This window comes from Dipteris shenzhenensis, chromosome 1 (genome assembly GCF_047967505.1).
Source record: "Dipteris shenzhenensis isolate YYH24624 ecotype China chromosome 1, Dip_SZ_1.0, whole genome shotgun sequence".
Lineage (NCBI taxonomy): Eukaryota > Viridiplantae > Streptophyta > Polypodiopsida > Gleicheniales > Dipteridaceae > Dipteris > Dipteris shenzhenensis.
The window spans coordinates 43,287,585-43,302,970 of NC_141596.1; the positions used below are offsets into that span (position 1 = coordinate 43,287,585).

The 15,386-nt window shown below is 44.5% G+C and overlaps 1 protein-coding gene across 3 annotated transcripts in view; it reads right to left on the reverse strand.

Moving 5' to 3' along the window:
- Positions 1 to 15,386, reverse strand: part of LOC147905889 (N-terminal nucleophile aminohydrolases (Ntn hydrolases) superfamily protein) — a 125,504-nt gene that overhangs the window by 71,307 nt on the left and 38,811 nt on the right. For all 3 annotated transcript variants that reach the window (XM_087382181.1, XM_087382186.1, XM_087382172.1), the window contains exons 2-3: positions 14,858 to 14,908; positions 14,564 to 14,684 (exon numbers count right to left, since the gene is read on the reverse strand). In XM_087382181.1, the coding sequence (XP_087238307.1) occupies positions 14,564 to 14,684; positions 14,858 to 14,908 (172 nt within the window). The remainder of the gene's footprint in view (positions 1 to 14,563; positions 14,685 to 14,857; positions 14,909 to 15,386) is intronic.

Here is a 15,386-nt window from a genome sequence, read left to right on the forward strand (position 1 = left end):
ACCTTTAAGGAGGATGCTTATGCTTTTTTGACTTGCAGCTATGACCCTTCTAAGGATGCATGCACTTTCAATGTCAATGAGACATTGAATAATTGGTATTTTAACAGTGGTTCCACCAAACATATCACTTCCGAGAAGTGTTTGTTTGATTCTCTGCATCCACCACCCGCTGAAAAAAGGGTGTCTTGTGCAAATGATTCTTCTTATTCAGTTCGTGGTATTGGTGAGAGTTTGTTGACAGCCATAGATGGCACAAATTTCAGAATTCCTGATGTACTTTATGTGCCTGGAATCAAGAAAATTTTGCTTTCGGTGTCCTGTCAATAAAAGATGATTTCAAGTTGTCTTTGAGGATGACAAGAGTGCATTCAAGACAGAGAAGATAATTATGCCTTGAGACTATCTTGCACACTATTTCATGGTCTTTTTCAGCTTGATGTTTTTTAGAAAAGCCCAAATCATGCACTTGCAGTTTCTACTCCCACTGTTGCTATGCAGAATGCAGAGTTATGGCATGCTAGATATGGGCATATGAATTTTGGCAGTTTGATGACACTTTCAAATGGTTGATGCTTTACCGTCTTTGGAGTCACCCCCACCTCATACATGTGAAGGATGCATACTTGGCAAGATGCATAGGTTTCCCTTCAAGAAAGATGGTGCAGTAAGAGCTGTCCGCAAATTGCAGCTCATTCACAGTGATGTATGTGGTCCCATGAGGACTCCTGCCTTGGGTGGTTACTTGTATTTTGTCACCTTTATTTATGACTATTCGAGATACAATTCAGTGTATGGTCTAAAGGAAAAATCTGATGTGTTTCTTCATTTTCGACATTTTGTTGCCAAAGTTGAAAATGAGACAGGGCTCAAAGTACAGACACTCCGCACAGATAGAGGGAGGGAGTATATTTCTCATGCATTTAAGGCTTATTTGCTGGAAAAGGGCATTCATCATCAACTTACATTGAGGCTTACTCCTCAGCAGAATCCTTCAACTGAGTGGAAAAATCGCACTCTCATGGAGATGGATAGATGCATGCTTACGAGCACTCACAAATTTTGGCTTGAAGGTCTCATGTGTGCTCATTATGTCTTGAATTGTGATCCCACAAAGGCTTTGAAAACTATGACAACATATGAAGTTTGGTATTGAAAGAAGCCTTCAATGAATCATTTATGTGTTTTTTTGTTGTGTTGCATATGCCCATGTGCCCAGAGAGTTTCGTCATAAGCTAGAAGACAAGGCACTCAAATGAATTTTTGTTGGGTATAGCGCAAAAAGCAAAGGATATTGTCTCTATGATCCTACTACACGCAAGATCTTTGTTAGTAGAGATGCGATATTTTCTGAAAATTCAGCTCATACACATGCTGAATTCAGCTCATACACATGCTGAATTTGATATGCCACCTACTTCAGCCTCCACTCATGTCTTTGAAGGTTTATTACCCATTGCTTTGGGTTCTGGAGCTGATATGCATGCTGAAAAACAGGATTTACAACAAGTCCCTCTTGATCCACATGCCCCGATTCAGCCTCAAGCTGATTTAGTTCCTCCACAGCAGTGGAAGATGCCGTTAGATAGGAAAGGTGTCAACGACTCTATCTCTTATTCCACTGACAAAGACTCTATCTCTTGGTCCTGAATCTCTATTCCTACGTTGATACAGATCACGGGCGATGGCATTAAATTGTTCCACCCAGCCTACTCCCGTGGATCACATATCTTCAAAATTCATTCGTTCCTTTGTTTTATTTCGTGCTTATCCACGAGACCCTCATTTCCCTAGATAGTTCTCCTTGCCAAATGTCATCATTTTAGCCTCTCCACTTGGTGCACCTTTTTACCCCTCTCTTGGGCACATTAAAAACCACTTGCCCCTTCGCATTATTGCACATTTAGGTGCACCTAGGCCTTAGCACTCAGAACTACCTAGTCAATACCATTTCACCCTCACCTAGGACCTTGGCAGTTACTTCTCTTGACCATTTCAATTACGCACATTAACTATTACAAAAGTTGGTCATCTAAGAGAAAATGCCCACCGATCTTTCCGAGGTCATGCTATCTCGGCTAGAGCATAACATTCCTTCCCTCTTCAAGCATCAACGTCCTCGATGATGAAATCTGGGAACACTCTCCGTAACTGGTATACAGATTCCCAGGTAGCTTCCGATAGAGGCTGACCATGCCATGCAACCAACACCGTGGGTATCTTCCGATTTCGTATTTGCATTGTTCCTCGGTCCAGGATTCTTGTTGGCTGGCGCCTTGCAATATCCTCTATCTCCTGAAACAAAACCACACCTTCAATTAGTGAGTCACCTGTATGCAAAATTTTCTTTAAGCGCGAAACATGAAAAACCGGGTGCACCTTACACCCCTGTGGCAATTCTAATTTATAGGCTACACTGCCTATTCTCTTTAGAATTAACCACGGCCCACAGTATCGAGGTGATAACTTAGCACACTCTCCTGAAGTCAGTGACTTCGAGTGCGAAGGACTCTGAGAAAAACTTTTTCTCCTTCCTTAAATACTGTTATAGACCGGTTTTCATCCGCATACACCTTGGCTCTATCCATAGCCTGGCGGATATTAGCTCTCGCAAGTGCTAGCATCTCTCGCATCTGAACCACAAAGTTCGCGGCACTAGGCACTTTCTGAGGTACTCCAACTATAGTTGGATTGGCTGGTCTATAACCATAGTTCAGTTCAAACGGACTGAACCCGGTAGAGGAATGTTTCCTATCATTGTAGGCAAACTCCAACAATGGCAACCACTTGTCCCATGTATGTTGCCTCAATGACACATATGCCCTCAACATGTCCTCTAAAGTCTGGTTGACTCTCTCCGTCTGACCATCCGTCTCAGGATGATCCCCACTACTTATTCCCAACTCAGTCCTTAGTGTCTCAAATACCGCTGTCCAAAAATGACCGGTAAATCTGACATCTCGGTCTGACATTATGGATCTAGGCAATCCATGCAGACGAAATATATGTCTAATGAACAGATCCGCCACTTGCGGGGCACTAACAGACTCTCTAGTCGGAATGAAGTGAGCCATCTTGGTTAGACGATCAACCACCACAAGGATAGAATCATACCCTCCTTGCGTCGTAGGCAGTCCTACAATAAAGTCCATGGAAATGCTCTCCCACTTACTTAGTGGTATCTCCAAGGGCTGTAAAAGTCCGGGTGGCTTCACCCGCTCGGCCTTGCTTACCTGACACGAGAAACACCGTGTCACATATTCATGAATATGCTTTTTCATCTTTGGCCAAAAGAAATCTCGCTTCACGAGATCATATGTCTTCTCGACTCCTGGATGTCCCGCACACGGGCTATCATGGCATTGTCGAATGACTCTCTGCCTAAAATCATTCTGACCAGGTACTACAAGCTTGCCATTTCTAACTAGCATACCATCCCTTATGGTATATCTTGCATAAGTTTGGCCTTTTCTGGATGCCAGGTCATCCTCTTCATTTTCCCCGGGTTTTAACACATGAGCTTTAGACCACAAAATCTGGACAAACTCGTCCACTTTTTGAGTTTCTCTTATCTCGGTCATTAGAGCACTCTCTAATACCGTGAAACTCAGGTTGTGCATAATGCGAGACAACGCATCAGCAACCTTATTGACTTTTCCTCTTCGATACCGAATCGTTAGATTAAACTCCTGCATGAGCTCTGCCCACCTAGCTTGGCGGCCCCTCAAGTCAGGCTGTTTACAAAAATGTTTCAGAGTATCATGATCTACATCCACATAAAACTCTGAACCATACAAATAATGCCTCCATGTTTTCAAAGCATGGATAACAGCATACAACTCCAATTCATGAGTTGGCCAATTCCTTTGAGAGGGAGAAAGCTTCTTGCTTTCAAAGGCTACTGGCCTTCCCTCTTGAAGGAGAACTGCTCCTACCGCAATGCCACTTGCATCGGTTTCTAGGAACAACGGTTTCTGGGGATCAACTATTTTTAACACCGATCCTGAGACCACAGCTTGTTTTACGGTGTTAAAACTTTCTTGTTATTCTGTCCCTAAATAAAAGGTACTTTATCTGAGGTCAGATTAGTCAATGGCGATACTATTCCGGAATATCCTTTGATATGCCTTCTATAAAACTGGACAAATCCCAAGAATGATCGCAACGCGGTCAGACTTTGAGAGATTGGCCAAGTTAGTATCTCAGCCACTTTCTTCGGATCCATTTCTACCCCCTGTGGAGTAATTATGAACCCTAAATACTCAAGCCTAACCATACACAGTATAGTTTTCTTTTTATTCACATAAAGACTAACTTTCCTCAAAGTACTGAACACTATTCTTAAGTGTTCACGATGCTCAGTAATACTTTTACTGAATATCAGGATATGGTCAATAAAATGTACTACGAACTTTTCGATATACGGACGTAGTAAATCGTTCATAAGCATGACGAATGTCGCTGGAGCATTGGTAAGTCCGAAGGGCATTACCAAAAACTCATAATGACCAAACCTGCTTCTAAAAGCGGTTTTATGCACATCCTCGGCTCTAATCCGGATTTGATGGTAGCCGCACTTAAGATCTATCTTGCTGAAAATCACAGCTCCATGTAATGCATCTAGCAAATCATCAATCCGAGCCATCGAATACCTGTGCTTAACAGTGATATTACTCAATGCTCTGTAATCTATACAGAGGCGAAATGTATCATCCTTTTTCTTCTTTAATATCACTAGCGAAGCAAAAGGTGAGAAACTTGGTTGAATCTGCCCCAACTTGAGGTATTCTTCCAGTTGTCTACGCACCTCCGCCTCTTCAGCAAAACTCATTCTATGGGGAAGTCTATTTACAGGTTCTGCCCCCGGGATCAGTTCAATCTTATGTTGAACTTTCCGCTCTGGAGGTAACCCATAAGGTAGTTCATCCCTAAAACATTCAGAGAACTCCTCTCTTATAAGATTAGCCAGCTTGGCCATCTCACTACTTTGCGTAACATCAGTGCTAGCCGAAGAATCATCAACCGGCTCTACCGATGCTGTGCAAAGGAATAAAAACTCTACTTGAGCTTTTCTGATTTCCATCACGGAAACCAACGGTCCCTGAGGTATATCTTTTTCACCTCGCAAGACATAAAGCACATCATTCATCTTGAACTGATATACATGCTTTTTCCAATCAATGGCTGGATTCTTCGTAGAATGCCATGCCATACCCAGGGCTATATCTGCATGAGCAAGCTTGGTCATTTCAAAATCAAGCTTCTCAGCATAGTCCTGAATCCGAAGCTCCAACTGAGTAACCCTTTGGTCCCATACTTCAGTTGAACTTCCATCTGCCATCCTGACTGTATACACATAGTCAGATGAACTTGTCTTTAATTTCAGCCTCTTCACGAGCTTGGAGTTAATCACATTGTGAACAACACAATGACATCATGACTGGCCACTTGCCCTTTCATTTTAATTAACTCCGTATCATTAAAGGCCGTATACCCCGTTGCTGCGGGCTTAGATAGGATGTTATCAGGTGCACTCGTCACTAACTTAGCAACAGATACACATAACAAACAAGGTACTAACCTCTGAGAAGGTCCCGCCAGTTGCATCTGCATATGTTCCGCATTGGGACTCTCCTGCATTTCCACGTCGCATTCAGATATTATCATATTAGCCGTGCGACGGTCTTTATTCAGTGGACAATCCTTCCACTGATGTCGCTGAAGGCAGCCGAAGCACAATCCTTCTTTTCTAGCTTTCTCTTTTTGTTCAGGGGTCAACGAGGACTTTGACCAAGCCCGGGCTGCCATTGGAGTTATTTTCCTTTTCACCCCAACGGTGGTACTTGTTTTTACTGGTCCCTCAACCAGCTTCACCTGCTTGGTTTGGCCACTTGGCTGCGAGACACTTGTCTTTGAAATCCATTTCCTCTGAACTCCCCCTTTTTTCGGGTACTCATACTGAGTCCCTGCCTGCACAAATCCACCAGATCTGCCTCTGGCATCCTCATAGTTCAAAGCTACTGCAATAGATTCATCTAATGTAGTCACATACTTAGCCCGAACTTCCATTTTGATTTTGTCGTTCAGTCCATAGATATAGTCTTTTAACTGAACCGACATAGGGAGAGGGTCTGTTATTTTCATGACACATTCCCTGAATTAGTCAGTGTACTTTGCCACTAATAGACTCCTCTGACGAAGATTTCTATAAGCATCCCAAGCTCGAGACTCTTCATCAAGTGGGAGAAAGTGTTTCTTAAATTCAGCTTTAAACCCTTCCCAGGTGGTAGGAGCAACTTGATCCTTCTGTTGCTTTATCCACCATCTATCCACTGCCTCAATAAACAGGTGTGTGGCCTCACGGATTTTCTTTAGATCAGATCTAATTTCACAAATGGCGAAGGCTTCTTCCCACTTGTGTAACCAAACCTCGATCACATCAGAGCTGCGCTCGGTCATCCGACCAGCGTACTTCTCCGGTCTATAATTAGCGATATTAGGCACTTTGACCCTTGCGCGCTCTAATGAATGGATACTGGGCTCTGGCTCTGCTGGAGCTTTGCCCTTATCAATTCTAGACGGTCTAGCTGACAAGGCTTGTACCATTTCCCTAATCTCATTTTGACCAGCATTCACTTGGAGCTGCTGGTTCATAATCTGCTGTAAAGCATCTTCTAATATCGAAATTCTACCGATCAAAGTAGGTGCAGCATGATGTGACATCTGTTGTGTAGACTGTACTCTAGACTCACTAGGATTCACCCTAGAATTCTGCCCTTCTGCCTCCATAGTTTCACAATGGAAGATGGTTTTTTTTTTTTCAGTCTTTTTCAGAACCCAAATAAAAGATATATATACCCTTTTCTATTCTGCTTTCCTGTTTTTTTCTCTCCCCTGTGCCCTAAACTCTCAGTTATAAAACACTCTGAACGTCCCTTTTGCGGTGCAGAAATAACAGGACCATATGGAAAAAAAAACTGTATCGAAAAAAGGGCTCCCTGATTTCTCCTCGAAATTTCGATTGGTCCTGTTTTCATCCACCGTTAAAGATACCAAAGCGCTTCTAATGCGCGTCGGTTCACCTGCAACCTTCTGGACCTGTAATATCAATTAAGTACGGCAAACTGGCAGACAATGTCGAAGACGACTCTTCCTGTTTTTCTTGTTACACCGTCGATCACCCAGGATCACGTCCCGTACAGTCTTCGTCACGTTCCACCTCCTAAATCTGCACGCCGTCATTCGTCAACATCCCACGAGGTAGAATATGCGCTCATTAGAGGAGGTCCCGCAACCATTCGACGGATCACGTTCCTGCAGCAAAGGTGCGTCGATCCTACGCCTACGCAAACGAACGTCCACGTCACCTCTGCGCTCCACCTGCTACCAACCACTGCCTTACGTGACCTCTAAGTCCAGCCACGAAACAAAAACCCCGTGCGTCGTAGCTAACGTCCAGATTCATCGAAGGCCAATTATCCGTCAGTTCGTCAATTTGGCGCTGAGGTCATTCGACGACCGACCCCGCTTCCCTCTCCGTCAAAGCCTCGGCTCTGATACCAACTGTCAACGACTCTATCTCTTATTCCACTGACAAAGACTCTATCTCTTGGTCCTGAATCTCTATTCCTACGTTGATACAGATCACGGGCGATGGCATTAAATTGTTCCACCCAGCCTACTCCGGGCTCCCGTGGATCACATATCTTCAAAATTCATTCGTTCCTTTGTTTTATTTCGTGCTTATCCATGAGACCCTCATTTCCCTAGATAGTTCTCCTTGCCAAATGTCATCATTTTAGCCTCTCCACTTGGTGCACCTTTTTAACCCTCTCTTGGGCACATTAAAAACCACTTGCTTTTTGGCATTATTGCACATTTAGGTGCACCTAGGCCTTAGCACTCAGAACTACCTAGTCAATGCCATTTCACCCTCACCTAGGACCTTGGCAGTTACTTCTCTTGACCATTTCAATTACGCACATTAACTATTACAAAAGTTGGTCATCTAAGAGAAAATGCCCACCGATCTTTCCGAGGTCATGCTATCTCGGCTAGAGCATAACAAAAGGACAGAAATACAAGCAGCAAAATTCGTTCCACATTGGCTGCTCCAAACTCTCAAGGAGAGTAAGCTTGATGCTCCTTTGCCTGGCAGAACTCACAAGGCATCCAAACATGTAGAGGGGACACATTTTGTTGATTCAGCTTTTGCAGGTACACTTCTAGATGAAGAAGAGCCTGATTATTTTGAAGAGGCTAAGGATAATGTGCATTGGATGAAAGCCATGAAGGATGAGTTACAGCCCATTGATAAAAATCAGACCTGGAATCTTGTGGATTTGCCACCAGGGAAGCATGCCATAGGTACCAAATGGGTTTTCAAAGTAAAGAGACAATCAGATGGGTCAATTGACAAGTACAAGGCAAGGCTAGTTGCAAAAGGCTATGCTCAACGAAAGGACATTGATTATGAGGAGACATTTGCTCCTACTTCTAGGATGACTACAATCGCCATGGCTGCACATTTTGAATGGAATCTACATCAATTGTATATAAAAACAGCTTTTCTTAATGGAGACTTGTTGGAAGAGGTTTATGTTAAGCAACCTCTGTATCACGTAAAGTATCAGGTAAAGTATGCAAGCTGAATAAACCTTTGTCTGGGCTGAAACAGGCTCCACGTGCTTGGTACTCAAAGATTGATGCATTTTTTACCAGCAAGGGTCTCAGTAATAGTCCAACTGAGAGTACCCTCTACATCAAGAAGGATGGGGGGGATATTTTGGTCATCATTCTTTATGTAGATGATTTGTTGCTCACAAGGTCCAATGAAGGAAAAATTGCAGATTTCAAGGCTGAGTTTACTTTTGACATGCCATATTTGGACATGCTTCATTTTTATTTGGGGATCCAGTTCATACAAGAGAGACGTGGCATCATTATGTCTCAATCCAAGTATGTGCAGAAGCTTTTGGATCGGTTCAAGACGCAAGATTGCAAGCCTACACTCCCATGGAGCCAAGGCTGAAGCTTACCATGTATGGTGGAAGTGAACCGCTTGATGCCACACTTTACAACCAGGCTATTGGATGCCTCATTTATTTCTGCAATACTCGGCCTGATATTCAATTTGCAGTTTCACTAGTGAGCAGATACATGCACAGCCCAAAGACTTCACATTTGCAGGCTGTAAAACGCATTTTTCGTTACTTACAAGGCACTAAGTCTTATGGCTTGATGTTTCCCAGGGGGGTGACTTGCAGATGCGTGCTTACAATGACTCTGATTGGTCTCGAGATTATGATACTAGACAGTCAACAAGTGGCAATTGTTTCTTTTTGGGTCATGATTGCATTTCTTGGTTGAGCAAGAAACAAACTAGTGTGGCTACCTCCTCATGTGAAGCTGAGTACAGGGCAGCTTTCACAGCAACAGTTGAGTGTGTTTGGCTGCGCCATTTATTTGCTGATCTTCATCTCTCATTGGAGGGTCCTCCTCCAATTCTCACTGATAGTCAAAGTGCTATGGCAGTGGCCAAGAATCTTGTGTTTCATGCTCACACAAAGAACATTGAGGTTCACTCTCATTACGTCAGAGAGAAGTTGCATGCAGGGAAGATCAGTATGATCTCTGTGTCCACACATGACAATGTTGCACACATATTCACCAACGCACTTCCACATGAGAAGTTTGAGGCATTTCGCAATGCCTTGAACTTATCTCCTTTTAGTTATTGATCATTTCCTTGTACATCATCACATTGGCACTACAGGGGGGTGTTGGAATTATAGCCATAATTCATGGCATTGACCAATGTATGACTAATAAGTGGGTTAAGGGCACTTTTCCCTCATTAGAGGTTTTTCTCCCTAACTACAGTTAGTGGGTTGGTTAGGTTTTGTCACATAGACAAAACGCCCAATCTTGTATTGTTTTCTTCTCTCTTTCAATACAACGTTTTGCTGCTCTCTCTTCGTTCAAGCCCTCTCTTGCTCTCATTTTCTCCTACACCCTGCACCCACTGAGGGCCCCCTCCCTCAATACACAGGAGAATTTGCTTTATCTTGGAGAACTGCAATACAACTTACAAGCTCAAAGACACTCTTCAAGAGAGCATAAGATGCAACTGTAAAGGGACACTGTGAACCATAGTTAGGGGAAACGGAAACGGGGAAACGGGGAACGGAAACGGAAACGTTTCGGGATTTTTGGAGGGCTGAAACGGGTAAGTAGAAAGAGTTTCTTTTCCTTTTGATGAAGAAACCAAGCTCTTTTGCCCATGTGATATCGAGTCCACCTACCAGAAGCAGGCTGCAGGAGAGAAAGGAGAGGAAAGGAGTGAATGGGGCTGAAGGAGGGCTGGAAAACCTTGAGGATGGAGAGAGTATGACGCTGAAGGAGTGGAAGGAGCCTGGAGACCAAAATCAAAAGCAAAAAGACAAAAAATGTGATTTTGGAGACCTAGCAGCCTGTGTTGTCTGAAACGGCACATTTCAGGGCTCTGAAACGCGTTTCAGACTGGCTGAAACGTTTCAGCCAGCCGTTTCAGGGTCCTGAAACGTTTCAGGGTCCTGAAACGCGTTTCAGGAAACGGCGCTTCTCTGAAACGGCGTTCCAGGCCTGGCTGGGCTCTGAAACGCGTTTCAGCGTAACTTTGCTGTGAACACGAGAAAAGACCCAAAGACCTGAGAAACAGCTCCAACCAATAACCAAGACCTCGATGCTGCCTACACTATCGGTGTAGACCACTCTATGTTGCTAGTACTGAGCCATGCAGAGTTACTGCGTGAGTGAGAGAGATGAACTGCGAGGTGTGAGGACTGTGAGAGCTGAGATATGGAGCTGAGAAACTGAGAGAAAGCTGAGTGAGACAGCTCAAACCCAACCATTTGCTGTCCAAACACCCTACTGTTGCCGCGTGTAGAGGCTACCAGGATTTGCGATCTGGAAGAGGCTGATTCATTGCTCTCTTTGACCTGTACGGCCGCTACAAGGAAAAGGGCTGGAGCAAGGCTGGACGGCTGGCAGATTGAATGACAAAGTGAGACACCAAGCAACCCCTTATATAGCGTTGAACCAGCTGGCTGGTCTGCCCAACTGGCAGATTTGGTTAACCGACCAGCTGGTAGGGTCAACCGATTGTTTGGGTCGGGTCATATGACCCAACCTTACCAGCATTTACTGTTGGTAATAGGAGATCCAACTGGCCATCAATGGCCTACTGGAAGTCCTTCAAAAGGTAGCCAGAAGGCTGACCTTTTGTCCTAACCTAGCACTAACTACCCTCTAATTGTAAGGGATGCCTTTGAACTACCTAGACCTATTCTCCAGTGGGTACTAGAGGACTTCGACTCACCCTAGGGCTTGAAGACTGGGGCTCACAATGGGGCCACAGCATATGACAAAAAGCCTACTCTAGGGAGCTACTGAAGTAAAATTTGAGCTAGTGAGTCAGTTTGTCATAATGCATCCAAGTGCAGGGGTGCATGTGGCACCCACCTATAAGGCCCCACATGAGGAGAGCACAGGGACATGGTACCAAGACACGATTGGGGAGCATGAGAGTCTATTGAGCATCAGGTATGGATGCCACATGGGTAGATCTAGATGGAGGGAATCACTCACAAGACAGCCACGTGGGCAGTGGGCAGCACTATAGGCTGCTACACGATCTGCTATTAGTGGTCGGTATGAGCTCTGAAAATGGGTCAATCTATGGGTCGGTACAACAGACAATACAGCAAGAGTCTGGATGATCCGTAGGGCCTAGAAGACGAGAACATTGTGACAGCTATGCAGGACTGCACAGAAGTTGGTAGGCTGCTATAGAAGAGGCTGGCCAAGGTTGCACACAAATGAGGCGCAGTAGAAGTACAGTCTGCTGCCAAGGATAAATGTGTTCGTAAGCTGTTGCAAGGGTGCAGGAGATGGCCTGTTGGCTGCAGCAAAAATGTAGCAGGAGCCAGCAGCACAAAGGCTTCAGAAAAGAGCCTTATAAAGGCATGGACAGGTCGGCAGATCCACAATCTAGGTTGGCTAGTCTGCCGCAGTTTCGCTGGCTGGAAAATACTGGTCGGTTGTTTAATGACCAAGTCAGCCATCAAGGGGCTTCCCACCCTCTATAAGAGACCCCATTACGGGGGGGGCAGAAATGAGTTCAGTCTCTGGACATTCCACCCTACTTCATGTTGGATATCAATGCTCCACTCTCATGTAACTACGCGGGAACCAGCTAACTCTACTTGTAAGCCCCCCATATGAGGAGAAGGCATTTGAGTAGCTCGGTTATCCGGTAGGTCCTGGTTTGGACACCAGATGGGGGCCATGTGTGGCCTGATGGCTGGACGGAGTTGGCACACTGCCAACTAGGCTACATGCAAGTGCGGGAAGGCATCCCATGACTGACCGCATTGAGGGTAGACGGAGCATTTCCCGGGGCAGCCCACTTTCGGGTTGCGGGGCCCGTTTGGAGTCCCAGATGATCCCGGATGGCTGTGGGCCGAACGGAGTCCGTAGGTTAGTTGCTCTATTTTGCGCACCGATTCTATCGTGTGGTCGGTGTCCTATTTCGGGACCGACCCCCAATCGACCGTTTTTGGCGGACTGGGTCGGTCACCCAATTGAGCCCAACCGACTACGACTGGTGGCTATATAAGAGCAAGCCTGTGAAGCCCATTTTATCACTGGCTACAGCAACCCTGATTCCTTAGCATCCAGCCTCCGTCCTCTACTGTTTCTGGCACGCCATCGAAGCTTCTCTCACAGGAGCGCACGGCTAGGAGGCGGCGCCATCTATTGTATCAGTTCTACAGTAATCAAATTTTTTGATTCTCCATACTATCTGTTTTCTCTCTTGCGTACGAGATCCTATTATCTGTTGAGCACAGACGTTGTATTATTTTCTTACACTTCAGTGTGCAGGTCAACAAGCTACTGGACAGCAGGAGAGTGGATGAGTGCAGCAGCAGAGGTTCTCACACATAGTTCAGATTGTGTGTGAGAACCTCTTCTTGATGCATACTTACAGCCGCATATGTTTGCAGGAGGGTGTTGTGCAAGGAACTCGCAATATGAAAGGTCAAGCAAGCTCATGGAGGAGCATGAAGCAGAAGCACAGTTTGTGCTCACCAGCATCCATCTCTGTGAAGCTTTTGTAAGAGTGTGTGACTCGGATTTGTGCAATATATTATGAGGCATTTTGAACTATTCTACTGTTGTCTATCTCCTAAGGTTGGTGCTTGTGAGTTCTATCTTGTAGACACATAAAAGTTGGAGGTATTTAATTACAGCATTCCCTCCTCTCTATGATTCTTCCGTTGCACATACCGTAACCATTTACTATTTCCGCTGCGTGAAGAAACTGTCAGAGTATGCAGCAGAAGTATGCATGTGAAGAGAGATGCACGAATGAGACTAGAGAGAGCAGGTTTTGCGATTAGAGAGAAAATATACTGCACAATGAACTGCAAGGGAATGCAACCAACAAGTGCTGGAAAAAATCTGCTCTACTGCTGAGAAAATCACTTCAGAAGATACAATCCAAACACTGAACTGCGCCCCGGATAGTCCACACAAAGGCTGAAATATGTGCCTCTGGATGACTGCAAACTGAAGTAGAACTGCACCTCAGAATGGGTACAATACCAGGGAAAAGGAGCCCTATTTATAGGAGGGGGGTAGGCTGCAGACTGGCTGACTTAACCTGACTTGGCCTGGGTTGGCTTGTCTGCTAACCCAACCCGGTCTGATCGGTTGACCCGACCCTTTGGTTGGGTGGTTGCATGGCCTGACTGGTCCCAACCAGCTGGCAAAAGCCAGCACTAAACTGTCCTTAACCAGCCCCTAACCATACCCTGTTTCCAGCCTCTAACCATGCCTACATAACCTAGCTAAATGCCCTGGCACAGCACCCAACCAACTGCATATTTTACAGGAAGAATCTACTACTATTTTGTGGTCGGCACACCCACAAATCAGCCCTCAATCCCAATAATACAGACAGGAGATGCCCAGAACTCTAATAGAAACTAGCCAAAGGGTCTAGGGTTTTTCTAATACCCATCATAGCTAAGCCCTGACCTATTTTTGTATTCCAATGATGTGTGGTTTTGATTACAATGGTAATCTCAGAATTCCTTTTTTTGGGCAGATAAATTTTTTTTTGGGCTGAAGTAATCTCAGAATTCCGCTTGGAGCTAAGTAAACACTAGGAGAATCTAACATATATATGGGATTAGAACAAACTCCTAGTGGTTATTTAGGAGTTGAAAGACAATTTCCAGAAAGGTCCTTCAAACATTCCGATGATAAGGGTGTATAATATACATTCGGTACAATTGCTATATCCATAAAAAAAAGTCTTCGAGAATGGCTCTTATAAGCAGAGCACTATAAACGTGAAGCCACGACTTGTGTAAAAAATATTCACAACAACATTGCCAAAGATGATAAAGAAATTCATGAATCCTCACCAACAAACGGAACAGACAAGCAAACAGGCACCCATTATGTAGAAAGAGGTTAACTACAACCTACGTGGAGGGGTTAAGCCTTTGATTATTACCAGGTGCAGCTCCAACAGCTCCATAAGCACCAGTTCTAGCATCCATAAGGCTGGCATCACATTCAACTATCCCATCTTCTGTTAGATTGGATCCTTTACCAGCATTAGTGATATCAGCATCCTGTTTTTTGCTCCACAATTGTTAGTAAGAACCTGGGTACTCACTAAATCTTTCGAATAGTGACACAAGCTTCATATGCAAGAGCACATTATTCAAACTTCAAAAAGAGGTACTCCACATAAATGGTAGCAACATAAAGGGCACAGCTTTCAAACAAAATGCTAAGCTGTTACCTCTAACACTCTAACAGCTGCTACGACAGCATCAAGACTTGTCCTAGAAACCTGCCATGAAAACAAACACATGTCGCTGAAAGAGCGGAAAGAAAATAAGAGAGCACAGAAAAAAGAAAAAACATAGCACCCCACTTCAAAAGCTACCGAGGTTGCTCTGAAAAACTAGATTGTCACAATCATATGTGATGAAATGAACATAGATGGCCAAGTGCGTCAAACTAATTTCCAAGAGAGGTTATATTAGACTATGAGAAAGATTGTATGACTATGTGCAACCCAGGAGGAAAGGATTCAATTGCCATAATATAACTATAACTGTATGACTGTGTGCAGACCAGGAGGATATCAAGAACTCAATCTCTTGTTCACGAATCTCTGTTCCTACGTTGACACCGATCACGGGCGATGGCATTCAATTGTTCCACCCAACCTAACTCTCGTGGATCACAGATCTTCTAATTAATTCGTTCCTTTGTTTTTTCATGCTTATCCACGAGACCCTCATTTCCCTAGATAGTTCTCCTTG